Source organism: Osmerus eperlanus, chromosome 23 (genome assembly GCF_963692335.1).
Source record: "Osmerus eperlanus chromosome 23, fOsmEpe2.1, whole genome shotgun sequence".
Classification (NCBI taxonomy): domain Eukaryota; kingdom Metazoa; phylum Chordata; class Actinopteri; order Osmeriformes; family Osmeridae; genus Osmerus; species Osmerus eperlanus.
This window is the reverse complement of record NC_085040.1, coordinates 1,940,158-1,959,796: the sequence shown is the minus strand read 5'-3', so window position 1 is coordinate 1,959,796 and position 19,639 is coordinate 1,940,158. Positions and strand designations below refer to the sequence as shown.

Genomic DNA, 19,639 nt, shown 5'->3' with positions numbered 1-19,639 from the left:
TGCGCTTACTATTTAACACTTCATTATAAGTCTCTTAAAAATGGCTTCTTCACTTGGAATATTAAAGATATTTTGACAGGAAGAGCCAGGAAACTGATACGATGTCTCCATCTGGTGGAGAGGCTAGAAACGTATTTAGACTCAACACCTTTTGTAACAAACATGATCCTTTAGACATTATTTTTTATAAAGATTTACATTTAGAGATTAAAGAACTGGATTGAAAAGATTTAATCGCAGACGATACACATTTGAATGTTACTGAAAAATTGTTAGACTTTATTTTTTGGAAATTAATTAATTCATAGAAAATTAACAGATTAACATTCCCCCACATCATGATAAATGCAGTTCTCTTTTTACACATCACCCTGTATTGAAAGTTCACCTCTGGAGCTAGATTTTCCTCTAAAGTAATATTTTATCAACCCCATTCAACTCCACCTTAGACTTCCCTATCCCCAAAACCATCTCCTCGATCCTCTCCATCAGTTCTTCTGTTTGGGACACTTGTCTCTTGCTGTTCAGTACATGATACCTGCCCTCACATTTCTCCACAAGCCAAGTTAAATCCCCGCTCCTCATGATATGCTGCGCCACGCTCTCACCTAAAGCTTCCCCCCAGGTGAACAGGACTATGGTGCGTCGCCAAATATCTTCCCCCAGCAAGCCCACGTGCTGTTCCACGGCGCTCCTGTACATGCGTGTGAAGCTGAGGTAGGCCGGTATGACCAGGAGGAGAGCGTGAGGTCCAGGGTGGGACAGTGACAAACAATGTAGAATGTTCTGGTTCGGTTTCACATCGGTGACGTCAGGCCCATTCCGCCACCTCAGTCCTTGTGGTTCCACCACTCTGATCTGCCGCCCGGCTACCTGACCTCGCCACGGCCTGGAGGTGGACCCCTCTGGGCCTGAGGCATCTCTGCCCAGAATGGTGCATCCGGCCAGGTAACGAGAGGACCAGGACTCCCCTAACAGCACCAGTCTCAACTCTGAACCGGGGATGTAGTCACTGTTTGTTTCCCTCTGGTCTCGCCTTGAAGATGAGTTCCTGATAACCTCTCGTTCTTCTTTCCTTTGTTCTTCCCCTATCTCCACCCCTCCGTTCGCTCTCTCCCTCTCTCTGTCACCCTCCCTCCATAACTCATCCTCCGTCATCTCTTTCTCTTTCATCTTCCTGTCAAGACCATTCTGTCTCTCCTCCTCTTCCTCCTCTGCCTCCTTTGTCCTGTCAAGCTCACAGCTGACCAGAGCTGATGATGATTCTGTTATCGTAGACAGTGCAGTGTTTCCGTCTCTCTCGGACTCCCCTCGGCGTCCTCTCACCTCCAACATCCCTACTTCCTGGTACGTCACATGACCGCCTTCTGTGGAGCTTGAAGTGACACCACACCCTTCTGGCAGGTCGTACCCATCTTTGCTGTCGTGGTTTTCATTGGTGCATTTTGGCTCATCTCCGGTCATCGACCGGGAGGCTCCTTTTGCTAGACCTTTCTCAGAAGAGTTCACTTCTGACCTCTTGTTTTGCACTCCCTCGTTTCCGTTCTCCAGTTCTCTCTCCCCTCTTCCCTCCAGCTCAGTCTCTCGTCTTTCTAGGTCCTCCTGCCATTTCCTCAGCTCTTCCTCCTTTTCCTCTACCTCTCTCTCCCTGTTTCCTAGCTCTTCCCGTTGGTGTCCTAAGTTCTCCTGCATTCCCTCCACATCCCGCCGTCTGTCGTCCGTGCGTTGATTCCCGAACTCCTCCTTCCCGTTCGCGAGCTCTTCTCTTTCTCCGTTTTTCGAACCGTGTTCCCTTTCTCTCAACTCTCGCTCTGTTTTCTCCTGCTCTCGCTCTCTCGTTTCCCGACGTTCTTCCTGCAGCTCCAGTTCTCGTTCTCTCCTTTCTAACTCTGCCTCTCGTTTGACCAGCTCTTCCTCTTTCGACCGGAGTTCACAACCTCTCCTGGTCAACGCTCCTCTGGTCAGGTCCGGCTCTCGTTTGCCGTCTTCGGCCCCGGTCTCCTTCCCCAAGAACCCTCCCTCCTCTCCCTCACCCCTCTCTCCGCCCTCACAATGCCGCCTCATCTCGTTGAACTCTTTCTCTGTCTCCCTCTCCCCCTCCCTCAGTCTCTCCACCTCTCCCAGCTGGGCCTGATTGGTCAGTTTCAACGTGGCGACCTCGGCGTCCAGCACCTGCATGAGCCTCTGGATCTCCTCCGCTTTGCCCTGCACCTGCTCCTCGTGCCCGCGGATCAGCTCCCCGATCTCGGCCTCCCGGCTCTCCTTCTCCGCCCACCGCGCCTCCCAGATCCTCTCGTGTTCCCCCGCCGCCTGCCTGAGGGCGCCCAGCTCGTCCCTCATCTTGGCGTTGGCGTTCTCCAGGTCCTCCACCCTCCTCTGACTGCTCGCGTAGCACTCGGCGATTTCCGACACGTGACCTTTGCACTCCTCCTCCATTAGCCGAAGCTGGCCGACGGCTCTCTCTTTCTCTTCTTCTCTCCTTCCGAGCTCCCTCTCGTAACCCTGGATCATGCTGGTCGTCTGCTCCTCCATCTTGGCGGTCAGGTTCTCCAGGTCGGCCTTGGTCTGTTTGATGGTTTGCTGAAGCAGGGCGATCTCTTTCTCTCTCTCCGCGTCCGTCCGTTTCCAGGCATCCAGCTGCTCGTCTTTGTCTTGGAGTTCTTTCCGTGTTTCGACGTCTCTTTTCTTTTCTTTGTCCGAGCTCTCCGTCCGTGTCTCGACGATTTCAGAGGTCAGCTTCTCGTTGTTTTCTTTGAGCCGTTCGATTTCCTGAATGTGGTTTGCACATCTCTCCCTGATCTCCTCTAGCTCGAGTTCTTTTGATGTGACTAAGTCCTGACTGCACGCAATTTCTTCGGTTGTCTTCTGCACAACCTCGCGCAATCTTCGGATTTCTTTCTCCCCTCTCTCCTCCAACTGTCTTTTTTCATCCCTCCATTCGGACTCCTTCGTGTCAGTCAGCCGTTTCATGCTCTCCAAGTCTTCCTCCTTTTCCTGTAAGCTTCTCTCCCTCTCCTTTTCGTAATGTTGTTTCACTGCCTCCATCTCATTTTCTTTCTCATCCAGCCATCCCATCCTTTCTTTCTCTCGTTTGAGTTTCACTCCTTCCATCTCTTCGTCTTTCTGTCGCAGTCTTCCCCCCATCTCTTTTTCATAACGATGTTTGATCATGTCCAGTTCGTTTTCTTTTTCTTTCCGTGCTTCAGTCATCTCCTTCTCGTGCCGCTGTTTCGCATCTCTTATCTCTTTCTCTTTCTTGTGCCGTTCTTCATCCATCTCTGCCTCTTTTTGACGCAGTTTGCTTTCCATCTCTCTTTTCGCGGCTTGCACCTGATCCTCTCTCTCCTCAACTGTTCTGTTTGATTCTCTCTCCCTTTCACGCAACTTGTCTTCCAACTCTTTGTCTTTTTCCCGGACTTTTCGGTCTATCTCTTCGACATAGGATTTTTGCAGCCCTTCAAACTCTTTCCCCTTTTCTTCTAGAGCTTTCCTCTTCTCTTTCTCATGCAATTGTTTCATGTCTTGCACCTGTTTCTCTTTTCTATCCATTTCTGTTTCGTAATGTTGTTTGGTTTCTTCTACCCTTGTCTCTTCTTTTTGCAATCGTTTTCGCATCTCTGTTTCATGGTGTATTTTCATGTTTTCAATTTCTAGATGTTTTTCTTGAATCTCTCTCTCGTGTCGTTGTTTCATCGTCTGCATCTTAGCCTCGTTCTCCTGCACTTTCCTTTCGGTCTCTTTCTCCTTTTCGTCTAACTTGCTTTCCATCTCTTTCTCTTGTTCTTTCATTTTTCTTTCCGCCTCGTTCTCGTACTGTTCTCTTGTGCGCTCGATCTCTTTCTGCTGTTCATGCCGTTGCCCATCTATCTCCTTCTCTTGTCGCAGTTTAAGCTGTTCCATCTCTCTCTCTTTTTCCATCAACTTTCTTTCCATCTCTTCCTCCCGACGTGATATTCTCTCTTCGCACCTCAGCTCAGACTCCTCCATCTTGACCTTGAGTCCTTGAACCATTTCCCTCAATCCCTGCTTCTCCGTCTCTTCCGTCTCCATCCTTTGTCGAAAGGCTTCCCTTTCCCCCCTCCACTCGTCCAGCCTGGCCGCCATGTCCGCTTCCCTCTCCGTCTTCTCCCGCTCTCTCTCCAAGCCCCGACGTTCCAGATCGATCAGCTTCAGCTGCTGCTCGTCGACCCTGTCCCTCAACTCGTCCCGCTCTCCCTCTGCCTCCCGCAGTCGGATGCCCCCCTCCGCCCTCTCCCTGCCCATCTGGTGAAGGGCAGTGGCCATCCTGTCTCTCTCCTCGGTCAAGTCCTGGATCTCCCTCTCCCGGTCCTCCGTCAGCCACCGGGTCCTCTCCTCCAGTTCGGCCGGGTCGCTCGGCCTCCCGTCTGTCCTTCGCTCCTCCTCTTCCTCCTCCTCTCTGTCGGGGTCCGGCTTCCCGGGCGATTTGGTCGCTTTCTTTTTCCGGAAGAACAAGCTGCTCTTCACCTCCCTCTCTCGCACTCTCTTCAGCTCCGTTTCCTGCGGGCGTCTTGTCTCCCATCTCCTTCAGACGCTGGTGGAGCTTCTCGTTCCTCTGGCGGCTCAGGTCGCTCACCTCGTGGACCAGAGTGGAGAAGGCCTCGCAGCGGTTCGCCGCCGCCATCTTCTCGATCTTCTCCAGGAGCCCCGTCACCTGGGCAACGTCTTTTTCCAATCCCCGCCTCCGACTCCGCCTCTCTCCCAGTCCGTCCTCCTCCCTCCCACCTCCCCCTATCCTGACGTCGCTCCTGTACCGATTCAAACCCCCCCTCCTCTCCCATCGTTGCCGATCCTACCCCCGCTCCCGATCCGACTCAAACCTCTCCCTCCATCTGCGATCGTCCCTCCGCTCCCCTTCCACACCTCACTCCCCATCCGACCTAGACCCGCACCCCCGTCCGCGCCCCCACACCCCCCACCCGCGTTGCTGATGACGTGGTACCTCCCCCCACACTTCTCCACCAGCCACTGCAGGTCCCGGCCCCCTCCCTGAATGTGTCTGCTGGATGCCCACCCCTCCCTCAGCTGGTCCCCGTGGGTGAACAGCAGCATGGTGTGTCTCCACACGCCTCCCCCAGCAGCTCCAGGTGCGCCCTGATCGGGGCGGCGCTGACCAGGGTGTCCACCCTCAGGGTGAGGAGGAGGGCATGGGGCCCTGGAGGGCAGAGGGACAGGCTCCCCACTATCTCCCTCTTCACCCTCTCCGGGGTGGGTCCGGCCACGCCGCCCTCCCAGCCCGGAGCGTCCACCACGGTCACCAGCCTCTGGGCCACCTCCGCCTGGCCGCGGGCACACTCCTCGGTGGCCCGGCCGGCCTGGAAGACGCCGGCGGCCCCGCCCAGGATGGTGTTCCCCGTGGAGCTCTTGCCCGTCTCTCTCTCGCCCAGCAGGACCACGCGGAGCTCGGGGAGGCGGCGGGAGCCCTTGGAGAACGACTGAACCGAGTCCCACTCTGGGGGCTGGGAGCCATCGCCTGGAGGGGGAGGGAGGGAGGGAGGGAGGGAGGGAGGGACGGAACACAGGAGATGGGGTGATGGAGAGTTAGAACAGAGGAAGTAGGACGAAGGGGGAAAACGGGAGAAGGTCATCTTCAGAATCCTCTCATTGAACTACTATTGGAGTGCACGAAACCGTTATGAGAACCGTTACGTGAGCACCAGTATCTCGACCAATCAGATCATGGGAACTCACTCATGAGAGCAGCTCTGATGGCGGCCCTCTGGGTCTGTCCCTCCATCTGCCTCTGCTTCTTCCTCCTCTCCCTCGCTCTCCTCCTCCCGTCCACCTCCAGACCCACAAGCCCCAGGTCGGCACCAAAATGGCCGCCGGCGTTGTCTTCCACCAGCTGCTCCATCTTCCTCATCAGCTCCTTCACCTGGACTCCGTCCCCACGGCTCCCGTTGTCCAGGATGTGGTACCTGGGGGAGATAATGTTGTATTTTGTTCCGCAACTTTTGGTTTTGAAAACTTTTGAAAACTTTTTACTTTAATTTTTAACCCTGGTACCTGTTTTTGCACCTCTGTAGAAGTTTCTGGAAGGCACCAATCCCGCTTGGATCCTCTGCTCCATGGGCACCACACCCAGCTCATCCCCCCTGGTTGAACAGCAACATGGTATGGTCCCATACCCGGGCTCCCAGATCCCCCAGGTGCTCCTCTATCTGGCTGGTGTACGCTTCTGTGACTGAGGCACAGGAGCGTACCACTAACAGGACAACGTGGGGGCCGGGAGGGCACAAAGTCACACTGCGTCGGGTCTCTCTACGCACCCAGCAGGGGGTGTTGTTGAGTGGGTAGTACCACTCCCACCCCGGGTGTGTCCACAACGGTGACACGCCTGCCTGCTACATCCACCCGCCTCTTCACACATCCTCTGTGGGTTTGCCGCTCTCGAACCCCCCCGTCCCTCCCAGAATGGTGTTGCCCACCGAGCTCTTGCCTGTGCCTTTCCTGCCCAGCAGAACCAAGCGGAGTTCAGGGAGGGGGGCGGAACAGTGCGGTGGCGAAGGAACACCTTCTGTCTCCATGGCGACCTGCAGACTGACATCTGTGAAAAAAGGCACCAGGACTTCCTCAGTGACCACAGCGTAAATTCTGAGTGACACAAAGACACAAAACAACTGTTCCGGTTGCTTGCGTATTTGATGGCAAAGTTTACGTGTGAGACGACTTCCTGTCCACAGTTCCACGACAGAAGAAACACACCTTCATTTGTTGGATCGAACGGTGAAGTACACTTACCCCCATTCGATCTCAGAGCGAAAGGGGCACTTTCACCCCTCTCCTCCATCCCTCCAACTGCTCTTCCCCTTAAGTTCTTCGCTTCCTCTTTCTTTCTTCCTGAGTGCCTTACCCCCTTAGTATTGCACCATTTCATAAAACTGAAAATTGGCCAAAAACGTCATCTAGTTCACCTAAGTGACAATGCGCTGTGCACATCACAACTACGGAAACTAGATAGTGGAACTGGGCTGGTGTCACGTGACGGCCCTGTGGTTTGGCAGACACACCGGAAATCAGAGCTAGTTCGTGGTGGTATCTCTTGCTGAGAGGACGGAATGAACTGACAGGGTGAAGTAAATAGGGGGGGGAGGGGGGAGGGAGGGAGGGAGGGAGGGGAGAAAGAAAAAGAAGGAAAGAAGAAAAAGGCAGAGAGAGGGAGATATAAATAGATATAGGAGAGAGAGAGAGAGAGAGAGAGAGAGAGAGAGAGAGAGAGAGAGAGAGAGAGAGAGAGAGAGAGAGAGAGAGAGAGAGAGAGAGAGAGAGAGAGAGAGAGAGAGAGAGAGAGAGAGAGAGAGAGAGAGAGAGAGAGAGAGAGAGAGAGAGAGAGAGAGAGACATTCTCAAACTAAAACTTTCTTAATTCTCACCAGCTGAAGAAATTCAAACCAACTATGCTTCTAGATTAGAAATAGGGCCTTTGCATATCAATGCATGCATGTAATACCAAGCCCAGATGCCATACAGCATGTCAGTACAGTCAGTATATGAACAGAATTTCAGGGGCCTAAAACTGCAATGTCTCTCTCTACTTTCAAATGTACTTTAGGCACTTCAGATGAAAGTAGAGCGAATCTCTTCATCACTTCTCATAAGTGGAAGTAGATCAGAATCTGAATCAGAATCAGAAAGGGTTTTAATCACCATGAAAGTTCGCACAGATAAGGAATTTATTTAATTTAATTGCTGCCTGATGAGGACTGCTCAGGGTGTGGGCGTGGCCTGCTGCCTGATGAAGACTGCTCAGGATGTGGGCGTGGCCTGCTGCCTGATGAAGACTGCTCAGGATGTGGGCGTGGCCTGCTGCCTGATGAGGACTGCTCAGGATGAGGGCGTGGCCTGCTGCCTGATGAGGACAGCTCAGGGTGTGGGTGTGGCCTGCTGCCTGATGAGGACTGCTCAGGGTGTGGGCATGGCCTGCTGCCTGATCAGGACTGCTCAGGGTGTGGGCGTGGCCTGCTGCCTGATGAGGACTGCTCAGGGTGTGGGCGTGGCCTGCTGCCTGATGAGGACAGGGGTCTGGGCTACTGAAGCCCTCTCTGCAGCACGGTACAGTGTGTTCCCATTTCTTAGTGTGACCACACACACACACATTAGCTCACAGCTATGATTCATTTCCTGTTTACCACCGGGGAGTTAACACACACACACACGCACGTCTTTGCATTTTGTGAGTCTGCTGATGTGCACAACGTCCACCCACACGGTGCGAGGTCGTGACACCACAAAGCTCACTGCGTCTGACCTGTGTTTGAGACGGCACAGTGCACCTCTGTTGTACGTCTAGATTAAGAAGATTCTTTCTTACTCCCTGACGGAGTGCAGTGGGGGAGATACGACACGGCAGGACTCGCGTCACATGACCACGTGTTTGTGTGTTTCCCCTCGCGTCACATGACATCAGAGCAGCCCGGCGTAGAGGGAGAGTCACACTTGGGCCCTGAGGGCCCTCGGAGCCGTCTGGGGCCCGGCCGTCTCTGGTCTCTCTCATCTGACCATCAAACCAACACGGTGGATTCCACAACCGGCTCCCAAGTTGGCTAGCTGTCTACCCCCCCCCCCCCCTTCCCTCCCCCCGCCCCCTGACTGCATTCACACACAAACTGAAACACACACACACGCATCCTCTCACACTGCTGCCAGACAAGCCCATCCTACACAACACACACGCTCACACACACTCACAAAGACACACAAGTATACACTGTGCATGCACACATGCACATAGGTCTATACAGACACACAGCCCCTCACACATACACTTCCCACACACACAAACACACGCCCCCCCATGCACACACACACAGCCCCCCCCACACACACACAAACACATGCCCCCCCCACACACACACACAGCCCCCCCCCCACACACACACACGCACGCCCCCCACACGCACACACGCCCCCCCCCCCACACACACACACGCCCCCCCACACACACGCACACACAGCCCCCACACACGCGCCCCCCACACACACACACACACACCCACCACACACGCCCCCACACACACAGCCCCCACACACACATGGTCCGCTCTTCCCTCCCTCCTCTGTATATAAGTGGAACCATCAGGGTGTGGCTCTGAGAACCAAATCCTCACTGCTCACTCCTGTCCAGACCGCTGAAGACCGCAGCTCCTCTCTCTAACTTCAACCGAGGTAAGTGTGTGTGCGTGTGTTTGCATACCACATACGTGTGTATGTCAACACAGTATGCATGCGACAATGTTCAACTGAATATCTTCTTTATAACTCAACCCAGTGTTTAACTTTTAAATGAAATGCTTCTATATGGAGGGTTCTACAACTTAAACACACGTTTATTTAATGACACAGTAATGTATTAGTGTGGGAAGACACGGTGCCCTGTAGTTGTGTTAGATCTCAGGCTATTTGAATGGCAAAAAAAACTTGTGCTTGACTGTGCACAATGCATCTGCTGTTGTCAGTTAAATGCATAACTTGGACCGTAGATCACATTATCCTCTTGTACGAGTGTGTGTGTGTTTGAGTGTGTGTGTGTGTGTGTGTGTGTGTGTGTCTGTCATGACCATAACGTGCTTAGCTTACCTTTACATGTTATTTATGACAATCAACACGTAGTATGATGCATCATGGGCCAACTTGGCAGTGAACATATGGAATCTAAGGGGGGATTGGAAGGGGTGAGTCCAAGGGTGATTGAGATGGGGTAGGTGGGGGTGGGGGGGGGGAGTGTATGTGTGTTAAGTGCATGTGTGTGTGTTTTTGTCTGTGTTTGTGTGTGGTTTGTGGTGTGAACATTTGTGTGTGTGTGTGTGTGTGTCTCTCTGTGTGTATGTGTGTCCGCACGTAGGTGAGGTGAAACAGTGCTCTTACTGTGCTTCCACTATGACTCACCTCTCCATCCCAGACCAGAGAGACTGTTTTGATCCTAAACCTGTCTCCTCGACCGGCCAGGTCGCTTTCCATGACTGCACCACTCCATCCTCAGACGGGCTGTTTGTGCCACCAAGCTGACGTATAATGTGCCACTCTCACATTTATGAAAACAACCATTGTGTTTCTAACGCGAAAAATACATGACTACACATTACATAATCGTAGTAGCAATAAAAAATCTCCACCCCCCCACCCCCCTCAAACCCTTGTAAACTCCTGGGGGCTGTTTGGGTTGGGTCATTAAGTGTGTTTTTTATTAGGGTACATTAACTCAGTATTTTGGTTCTGGAGCAGATTAATGGACTGGTTCTTGTGTCCTATGGCAAGAGCCTCTGGCAAAACAAGGTTTTGGATCTATTGTAAGTTCCATTTCACCACTGCCTTTTAGGTTTACCATTGAGCATTTTGAGGTTTTCATGTTTTAAATTATAGTTTTACGACCCAAGCCATTTGTGGTTTTCGTTGTAAAACCACAGCTTTTTACATGTGACCAAAAGCAGCTGGACCTGAGGCATTAGGGAAGTTTATTCCTCACATGACAATATGAAAGAAAAGATTCAAGTTTCTCCCTCTTCTCTCTCTCTGTTTTAAGTGTTGAACCCGTCTGACACAATATTTACAGAGGATCAAAATGAACATACAAACACCCCAAAAAGGCACACTTTCTCTGGTCAGCGCTCCAAAAGAGTTTGAAAATAAATATAAATAAATAAAATTACACAAGCTTGAAAGTTTCAACCTTTTCATGACTAATTTCCAACATGGTGAAAAGTAGACGCATTCATGGAGTTCAGCTGGTCATCTTCCAGATGAGAGACAGATGGTGATAGGGAACAGTTTATCCCAGGCTCTGGTTATTCACAGAACAGGAGGGACTCCCCTCCATCTGCACACAGCATGTTCATCATCCCTGAAGTAATTCTCTCTCTCTGTCACTGTCTTTTGCTTGCTCTCCCTAACTTTCTTTCTCTCTCTCTCTCTCTCTCTCTCTCTCTCTCTCTCTCTCTCTCTCTCTCTCTCTCTCTCTCTCTCTCTCTCTTTCTCTCTCTCTCTCTCTCTCGCTCTCCCTCCCCCCCCTTCTCTTCTCTTCCAGCCGTACCAGGATCATGTCTGACCCAGAGTCTGCCACCATTCCGGAACCCTCCACCCGCCCGCCCCCGGTGTCCCACCGAGGGCGTAGCGCCGCTCCTGTGGCCAACTCTAACTCCGCCGACGACGAGGTGTTGGAGTTCGAGCCCTTTGGCCTGATGCCCCGGGGTCCCCCACCGCTCGCGGGTGAGTACCAGCGTGTATGTGTGTGTGTGAGGGGACATGGGACTTGGGGACAGGGGTCTGTGTGTGTGTGTGTGTGTGCGAGGGGACATGGGACTTGGGGACAGGGGTCTGTGTGTGTGTGTGTGTGTGTGTGTGTGAGGGGACATGGGACTTGGGGACAGGGGTCTGTGTGTGTGTGTGTGTGTGTGAGGGGACATGGGACTTGGGGACAGGGGTCTGTGTGTGTGTGTGTGTGTGTGAGGGGACATGGGACTTGGGGACAGGGGTCTGTGTGTGTGTGTGTGTGTGTGTGTGTGAGGGGACATGGGACTTGGGGACAGGGGTCTGTGTGTGTGTGTGTGTGTGTGAGGGGACATGGGACTTGGGGACAGGGGTCTGTGTGTGTGTGTGTGTGTGTGAGGGGACATGGGACTTGGGGACAGGGGTCTGTGTGTGTGAAAAGGAACGATAAAGCGGTAAAGAGTGAGGTAGAACTAGACAGAGAGAGAAAAGGGGGTCAGATGGCTGAGCGGTTAGGGAATCAGGCTTTTAATCAGAAGGTTGCCGGTTCGATTCCTGGCTGCGTCGAATGCCGTTGTGTCCTTGGGCAAGGCACTTCACCCTACTTGCCTCTGGGGGGGGAATGTCCCTGTACTTACTGTAAGCCGCTCTGGATAAGAGCGTCTGCTAAATGACTAAATGTAAATGTGAATGACTAAATGTAAATGTAAAAGGAGAGAATGAGACCGAGGCCTGCAGAGACAGATGTGGGTCCTGCTGTGGAGAGATAAGACGTTCCTAACGACGACACGGTTTCCACGGTGACGCAGGCCAGTTGATCGGCTTGTCATTCCGCAGTGATAACTGTGTCTCAACACAGACACCAGCATCCTGGGGCTGCGTGCATCGTCACGTCTGAACGCTATTTTTGGGATGACTGTAATAGAATCTCTCTCTCTCTCTCTCTCTCTCTCTCTCTCTCTCTCTCTCTCTCTCTCTCTCTCTCTCTCTCTCTCTCTCTCTCTCTCTCACTATCTCGTTCTCCCTTTCTCTTCCTCTTCCACCCTTTCTACTACTCTCTACCCCTCCCTCTCCACCCCTCCCTCTCCACCCCTCCCTCTCTACCCCTCCCTCTCTACCCCTCCCTTTCCACCCCTCCCTTTCCACCCCTCCCTCTCTACCCCTCCCTCTCTACCCCTCCCTCTCCACCCCTCCCTCTCCACCCCTCTCCAGAGTTCCTGGACGTGTGGGATGTCAACATGCTGCGGAGGTCAGACGAGGTCAACAAGCAGCGTCACCACACCCACCTGTACGCCAGCGACTCTCTCATCGTGCGCCGCGGGCAGGAGTTCCAGGTCAAGATCACCTTCAACCGGGCCTACAAGCCTGACGACGACAAGTTCGCTGTCGAGTTTGTTATTGGTGAGACGAGACACACGAACATACAGAACTGTGCAAAGGAAAAGTTGTAAAAGGTCAAGCGAGAATGCTTTAAGAATTAATACAACCAAAAGACAAAACTAACTTGTTTGCAACATTGCACTTTTATACTGCCTCACAAATACAGAAGACAACAATTATATTTAATGTACAATATTCATGTACAAAAGACTTTTGCAGACTACCAGAGGCCAACTCGCACAGGCATCATGTTGTTCCTCTACACGTCCACTAGAGGGCAGTGCTTAATAGGGAGCAACAATCTGAACACTGTCTTTTAGACTGACACTGCCTGCGATTCCCCTGTGTGTCCACCAGGGAGCAGTCCTCAGTTCAGCAAGGGCACCTACATGCCCGTGTTCCCCGGGGGGGATCGCCAGGGCACGTGGACGGGCCGTGTCCTGGACAGCGCCGACAACGTGGTCACCATGGGCGTCACGCCGGCGCCAGACTGCATTGTGGGAAAGTACAGCATGTTTGTGGCGGTGGTGACACCGTACGGGATCCGCCGGACCAGGAGAGAGGAGAGCAGGAACCTCTATGTCCTCTTCAACCCCTGGGTGTCAGGTAGCACGCACAGGATTGTGTTTCAACTTGATTTGACTAATTGATTGATTGATTGACTGTTGTTTGGTTGGTTGATTGACTAACTGACTGGTTAGTGTATTTGTTTATTCCTTTTATCACTCCCTTATCTGTCTATACAACCACCCATCCATCAATGCATCTAATTATACGTCCAATTACCCATCCATCCAAATATCCATCCATCCAATTACCCATCCAATTACCCATCCATCCAAATATCCATCCATCCAATTACCCATCCAATTACCCATCCATCCAAATATCCATCCATCCAATTACCCATCCATACAATTATCCATCCATCCATCAATCCATCGAATTACCCATCCATCCAAATATCCATCCATCCAATTACCCATCCATCCAATTATCCATCCATCCATCAATCCATCCAATTATCCATCCATCCATCCAAATACCCAACCATTAAATGATCCATCCATCCATCCGTGACGTGCTGACTGCCCTGCTGGTGCCAGGGGATGCTGTGTTCCTGGAGGACGAGGCTGAGAGGAAGGAGTGCATCCTGGAGGAGGACGGGATCATCTACCACGGGTCCTTCGACGACGTGTCTGAGAGACTCTGGAACTACGGACAGGTGAGGAGGGAGGGAGGGGACAGTCAAAGAGAGTGATTCATATTTTTGTTGAATCTTTGTCAATAAAGCCTTATTGAATTAAAAACCTCAATTGAGAGAGAGAGAGAGAGAGAGCGGGGGAGAGAGACAAGATTATATAAGAGGCTGAGAGACAGAGACTGACACAGGAACAGGAGTGTTTCATCGTTCCTGTCTGATCCCTGCTTGTTTGTCAGTTTGACTACGGGGTCCTGGATGCCTGCCTGTACATCATGGACAGGTCAGAGATGCCCATCACCAACAGAGGAGACGCCATCAAGGTGGCCAGGAAGGCCTCGGCCATGGTGAGGCAGACACATCCTGTAAAACAATACTATACAGTACAGTACAATACTGTACAGTACAATACAATACAGATACAGTATAATACAATACAATACAGCCCAGTACATCTCTCCCCTTCCCTTCCCTTCCCTTCTCTTCTCTTCCCTCCCCCCCTCCCCCTCCCCCTCTCCCCCCCTCCCCCCTCCTCCCCTTCCCCCTCCCTCCCCTCAGATGAACTCCCGTGACGATGACGGTGTGCTGGTGGGGAACTGGAGCGGCGACTACACCTACGGGGTGTCTCCCACTTCCTGGACGGGCAGCACGGAGATCCTGCTCAACTACTCGGGCAGCAGGATGCCCGTGTGCTACGCGCAGTGCTGGGTCTACGCTGCCGTGTTCAACACCTGTGAGGGCCCTCGGGAGTGCAGAGCTTCCTCCTTTAGAGCCAGGCGCCAGACTTTACTGGTCTGAGCAGGGAGAGGGGATGCGGGAGATTGCTTTAGTGTTTGTTTTGAGGTTATTCTTGTTTAGACACTACACGAACAAGCCCGGTGACTCGAGTGCTTGAAACGTCACCGGATGACCTCTAGACATGATGCTTCTGTTCATGTCAGTTGGAGTAAGGTGACTTTTTGTTTGACATTTTATCGTTCTTGTTCTGTGGCATCGTTCCTGTGCCAGTTAAAGTTTTGGTTCGCTATCATTTTGACCCCTGGTGAAGATTACACTCCAGAAATGTGTTTCTGCAGTTTGATATGATTGTCTCCCCTCCCCCCCTCCTCCCCCTCCCCCCCCCCCCCCCCCTCCAGTCCTCCGTTGCCTTGGCATCCCATCACGGGTGGTGACCAACTTCTACTCTGCCCACGACAACGACGGCAACCTGAAGACGGACATCATCCTGGACGAGGTCGGCAGGGTGGACCGCGCCCGCACCAGAGACTCCATCTGGTACTGGCCCTTTATTTGATTTGATACATTTATTTTTATATAAATTATATTTCTTATATTTTCTGTCTTGCCTGCTGCAATTGTCCATCAGGGATGCACAAAGTACTTACTACTACGACTGTGTGTGAGGTGTAAAGGTCAACGAACTTAGACAATAATACATGCTTCACTGATATTTTTTTTTATTCTCAACTGTAATTCATGTCTCTTTGCTCATACTGTGTCCTTGTTAATCTTGTTTACTGCAAGACTTTGGCCCTATAAATCAAATAGGTCTCTAGTTGTGACATAATCACTGTGTCAGGAAAGTTCAGGGGTTTCCCATAACCGTGCCCACTGTACGGCCGGCTCCAACCATTTTCCATTTGGAATTGTGGGTAATGTAGTCATTCTAGAACAGACCTCAGATTTTAACACAGTGATTGTGTTGTGTCAGGAACTACCACTGCTGGAACGAGTGCTTCATGACCAGACCTGACCTCCCTGCAGGGTTTGGGGGCTGGCAGGCTGTGGACGCAACCCCCCAGGAGACCAGCGATGGTGAGGAACTCCACACACACACACGCGCACACACACATACACACATGCATGCACACACACGCATGCACACACACACACAAATACACACTTGCATGCACACACACAAACTCTCTCTCTCTCTCTCTGCATTCAGGGATGTACCGGTGTGGCCCTGCATCAGTCCAGGCCATCAAACATGGACAGATCTGCTACCCGTTTGATGCAGCATTTGTCTTTGCTGAGGTAAGCAGCATCAGAAGCCAAACCAGGAACTACCCACACATACAGTATCTATAAGTGACTCATACATTACTGCCTGGGTGTGTGTGTACCTGTCTATGTCTGCATGGTGTGCATGCCTGTGTCTACTGCATGTGTGTGCGTGTGTGTGTCTATTGCATGTGTGTGTGTGTCTACTGCATGTGTGTGCGTGTGTGTGTGTTCCAGGTGAACAGCGACGTGGTGTTCTACTCCCGGAGCAGAGACGGAACCCTGACTCCGGTCAGGGTGAACACCAGCCACGTGGGCCGCACGATGCTGACCAAAGCTGCGGGCAGCAGGGACAGCCGTGACATCACCGACCATTACAAGTTCCCCGAGGGTAAGACCAGCGGAGGAAGCACCGTCCAATCCAGGTGACGGGGGGATCTTTTTAAACAAGTCTGCCTTGTGTCCCGTCCCCCCCAACCAGGCAGCGAGGAGGAGCGCACCGTGCTGGAGAAGGCGGAGGAGTTCGGCTGCAACCGTGAGAGCGTGGTCCTGGCCGAGGCCGACGTGGTCCTGGAGCTGCCCCCCCTGGAGGTCAGGGTGGGCGAGGACTTTGACCTGACCCTGCAGCTCTCCAACAGGAGCGAGAAGCCGCGCGTCATCAACGGTTACGTCAGCGGGACCGTGGTGTACTACACCGGCGTCACCAGCTCGGAGTTCCTGTTCAAGACCCCCCGGATGACCCTTGACCCCATGCAGAGTGAGGGAGTGGGAAGGACGGTGTGTGTGTGTGTGTGTGTGTGTGTGTGTGAGTGAGGGAGGTGGTGTGTGTGTGTGTGGGGGGGGGAGGTGGTGTGTGTGTGTGTGTGTGTGTGTGTGTGGGGGGGAGGGAGGTGGTGTGTGTGTGTGTGGGAGGGAGGGAGGTGGTGTGTGTGTGTTGGGTGATCCCTCTCTCTCTCTCTCTCTCTCTCTCTCTCTCTCTCTCTCTCTCTCTCTCAGTGGTGACCCTACTTCCAACACTAAGACTGGTTCTCCTCCATGTTTCCCTCAGCTAAGAAGGAGGTTGTGCCCATCCTCTACAAGGACTACCAGAAACACCTGGTGGAGCAGTCCAACCTCCACTTCATCGTCACCGGGAAGGTCAAGGAGACCGGCCAGATCGTCACGGCGATGAGAGTGGTCGCTCTGCGCAACCCCGAGATCATTGTGCAGGTCAGATTCCACCAATTACCTCCCTGGGGACAGGCAGATTCAACCTATCATATCTTTCGAACCCTCTGTAGTTGAACGGTCACTTGTGGTCACAAAATAGCACTGGCAGTTACTCAACAAGCAACGTCTTAAAAATGATCTCTCACGGGTCAGAGCCGACCGATTCAAATTCACAATACCAGAACTGACCAATCCTGTCCGTCCTTGTCTGTGCAGGTGTCTGGATTGGCCCGTGTCAGTGAGGAGATGATGGTGTTGTTGGAGTTCACCAACCCCTTCAGCTTCAGTCTGGAGGACGTGTACGTGCGCATGGAGGGGCCTGGAGTGATGCTCCCCAAAAAGAAACTCTACAGGTACGTTCACTCTACAGACCAGCTCACTGGTCTGTAGAGGGACCTGACTAGTTCACTGGTCTGGTCTGTAGAGGGACCTGACTAGCTCACTGGTCTGGTCTGTAGAGGGACCTGACTAGCTCACTGGTCTGGTCTGTAGAGGGACCTGACTAGTTCACTGGTCTGGTCTGTAGAGGGACCTGACGAGTTCACTGGTCTGGTCTGTAGAGGGACATGACTATTTCACTGGTCTGGTCTGTAGAGGGACATGACTAGTTCACTGGTCTGGTCTGTAGAAGGACCTGACTAGTTCACTGGTCTGGTCTGTAGAGGGACCTGACTAGCTCACTGGTCTGGTCTGTAGAGGGACATGACTAGTTCACTGGTCTGGTCTGTAGAGGGACCTGACTAGTTCACTGGTCTGGTCTGTAGAGGGACCTGACTAGCTCACTGGTCTGGTCTGAAGAGGGACCTGACTAGTTCACTGGTCTGGTCTGTAAAGGGACCTGACTAGCTCACTGGTCTGGTCTGTAGAGGGAGCTGACTAGCTCACTGGTCTGGTCTGTAGAGGGACCTGACTAGCTCACTGGTCTGGTCTGTAGAGGGACCTGACTAGTTCACTGGTCTGGTCTGTAGAGGGACCTGACGAGTTCACTGGTCTGGTCTGTAGAGGGACATGACTATTTCACTGGTCTGGTCTGTAGAGGGACATGACTAGTTCACTGGTCTGGTCTGTAGAAGGACCTGACTAGTTCACTGGTCTGGTCTGTAGAGGGACCTGACTAGCTCACTGGTCTGGTCTGTAGAGGGACATGACTAGTTCACTGGTCTGGTCTGTAGAGGGACCTGACTAGTTCACTGGTCTGGTCTGTAGAGGGACCTGACTAGCTCACTGGTCTGGTCTGAAGAGGGACCTGACTAGTTCACTGGTCTGGTCTGTAAAGGGACCTGACTAGCTCACTGGTCTGGTCTGTAGAGGGAGCTGACTAGCTCACTGGTCTGGTCTGTAGAGGGACCTGACTAGTTCACTGGTCTGGTCTGTAGAGGGAGCTGACTAGTTCACTGGTCTGGTCTGTAAAGGGAGCTGACTAGCTCACTGGTCTGGTCTGTAGAGGGACCTGACTAGCTCACTGGTCTGGTCTGTAGAGGGACCTGACTATAAGACGGTAGAGAAACTGGGTGCGAAGTTGTGTGGTTGAGACTTCCTGGGGAACTTTCAGCCTGCTTGTTGCACTTCCTGTCTACATAACCAAAGCCCTTATTTGTCTGTACGTGTTACTCTTACAATTGACCTTAAATGGACAGGTTGTAACTGTGTGTATGTGTGTGTGTGTATTCCAGTCTGATCACAGCAGGCCAGTCCATTACATGGACGGAGAGGTTCACCCCCAGGAGAGCTGGGCCCACCACCCTGATAGCCAGCCTGGACTGTGCTGCTCTCAGGCAGGTGTACGGCCAGGCTCAGCTCACCATCCAGCCCTGAGAGCCTGGACTGTGCTGCTCTCAGGCAGGTGTACGGCCAGGCTCAGCTCACCATCCAGCCCTGAGGACGACACACCTGTTACCATGTCTACCGTTTCAGATCTCTATCTCTCTCTCTCTGATTTTGTCTTTCTTATTTCTCCCCGTGTTACAATCTATGAACTAGTTGACTATGGTACAAGCAATACACCTTTACATTAGTAGATAAAAAAACAATCAAAACAGAACAAAGTAGAACAAAATAAGTCACTTGTTTTAGCTTAACTTTCTATTACAGATGAGTTTTCCATTTTTCATCTTCCACAATAAAGAGATTTACATGAGTGTGATTGTGTCAGTTGATTCTGTAGTTCAAAATTTGAAAAAGCAACACAGGTCCACATGCTGTGCCACGTGTCAGTATTAGCAACACTTGTTAGGAATAATAAATCATGGATTTATATTAAATAAATCCAGTTCCTGGTTAGGCTTATGAAGTTTATCTCTGGAAAGACAATTGCTTCATTACTGTAAACTGGTAGCAGATCTGTCCATGTTTGGGAGCCTGAACTGATGCAGGACCACACCTGTACATTCCTGAATGCAACAGTTCATGCAGTCTGTCTTGTATGCGTTCTTTACAAACACAACATACTGTAAAGATAAGATTAACCCTCAGAAATCAACATTCTCTGTTCGAATGAGTCTTCTGATGCCCTGCCCCTAGCAGACATGTCTGCAATGTTTCCATAAATAAGGAGAGCTGTCATGCCAAAAACATTTCGGCCTGACGTCACAATGAATGCCTGCTTTTTCCCTGCATTTGGATCTAC

General features: G+C 52.0%; 2 protein-coding genes across 2 annotated transcripts; one reads left to right on the top strand and one right to left on the bottom strand.

Moving 5' to 3' along the window:
• Positions 1-231: 231 nt before the first annotated feature.
• On the bottom strand, positions 232-6,954 carry LOC134009778 (trichohyalin-like). The gene is given in 11 exon segments (XM_062449431.1): positions 232-4,525; positions 4,527-4,683; positions 4,911-5,090; positions 5,093-5,491; positions 5,710-5,936; positions 6,025-6,064; positions 6,067-6,118; positions 6,120-6,332; positions 6,334-6,389; positions 6,392-6,565; positions 6,760-6,954. Coding segments are annotated over 11 exon segments (5,751 nt in total). The 5' UTR covers positions 6,896-6,954; the 3' UTR covers positions 232-408.
• A 2,138-nt stretch (positions 6,955-9,092) lies between these two features.
• On the top strand, positions 9,093-19,151 carry f13a1b (coagulation factor XIII, A1 polypeptide b). Its single transcript, XM_062449398.1, has 16 exons — positions 9,093-9,182; positions 11,038-11,219; positions 12,432-12,620; positions 12,957-13,205; positions 13,706-13,824; positions 14,040-14,147; positions 14,359-14,533; positions 14,937-15,075; positions 15,512-15,615; positions 15,749-15,837; positions 16,042-16,195; positions 16,286-16,561; positions 16,853-17,013; positions 17,230-17,366; positions 18,687-18,792; positions 18,857-19,151. Exons 2-16 carry the CDS (start codon positions 11,051-11,053, stop codon positions 18,890-18,892), a joined length of 2,211 nt encoding a protein of 736 aa, XP_062305382.1. The 5' UTR covers positions 9,093-9,182; positions 11,038-11,050; the 3' UTR covers positions 18,893-19,151.
• The last annotated feature ends 488 nt before the right edge of the window (positions 19,152-19,639 follow it).

Bases quoted from the DNA above. Each gene is read 5' to 3' on its own strand.
- f13a1b (XM_062449398.1), top strand. From the start codon at position 11,051: ATGTCTGACCCAGAGTCTGCCACCATTCCGGAACCCTCCACCCGCCCG. The intron at 15,076-15,511 runs GTACTGGCCCTT...GTGTTGTGTCAG, and splicing joins CGCACCAGAGACTCCATCTG to GAACTACCACTGCTGGAACG. The intron at 17,367-18,686 runs GTACGTTCACTC...TGTGTATTCCAG, and splicing joins CCCAAAAAGAAACTCTACAG to TCTGATCACAGCAGGCCAGT.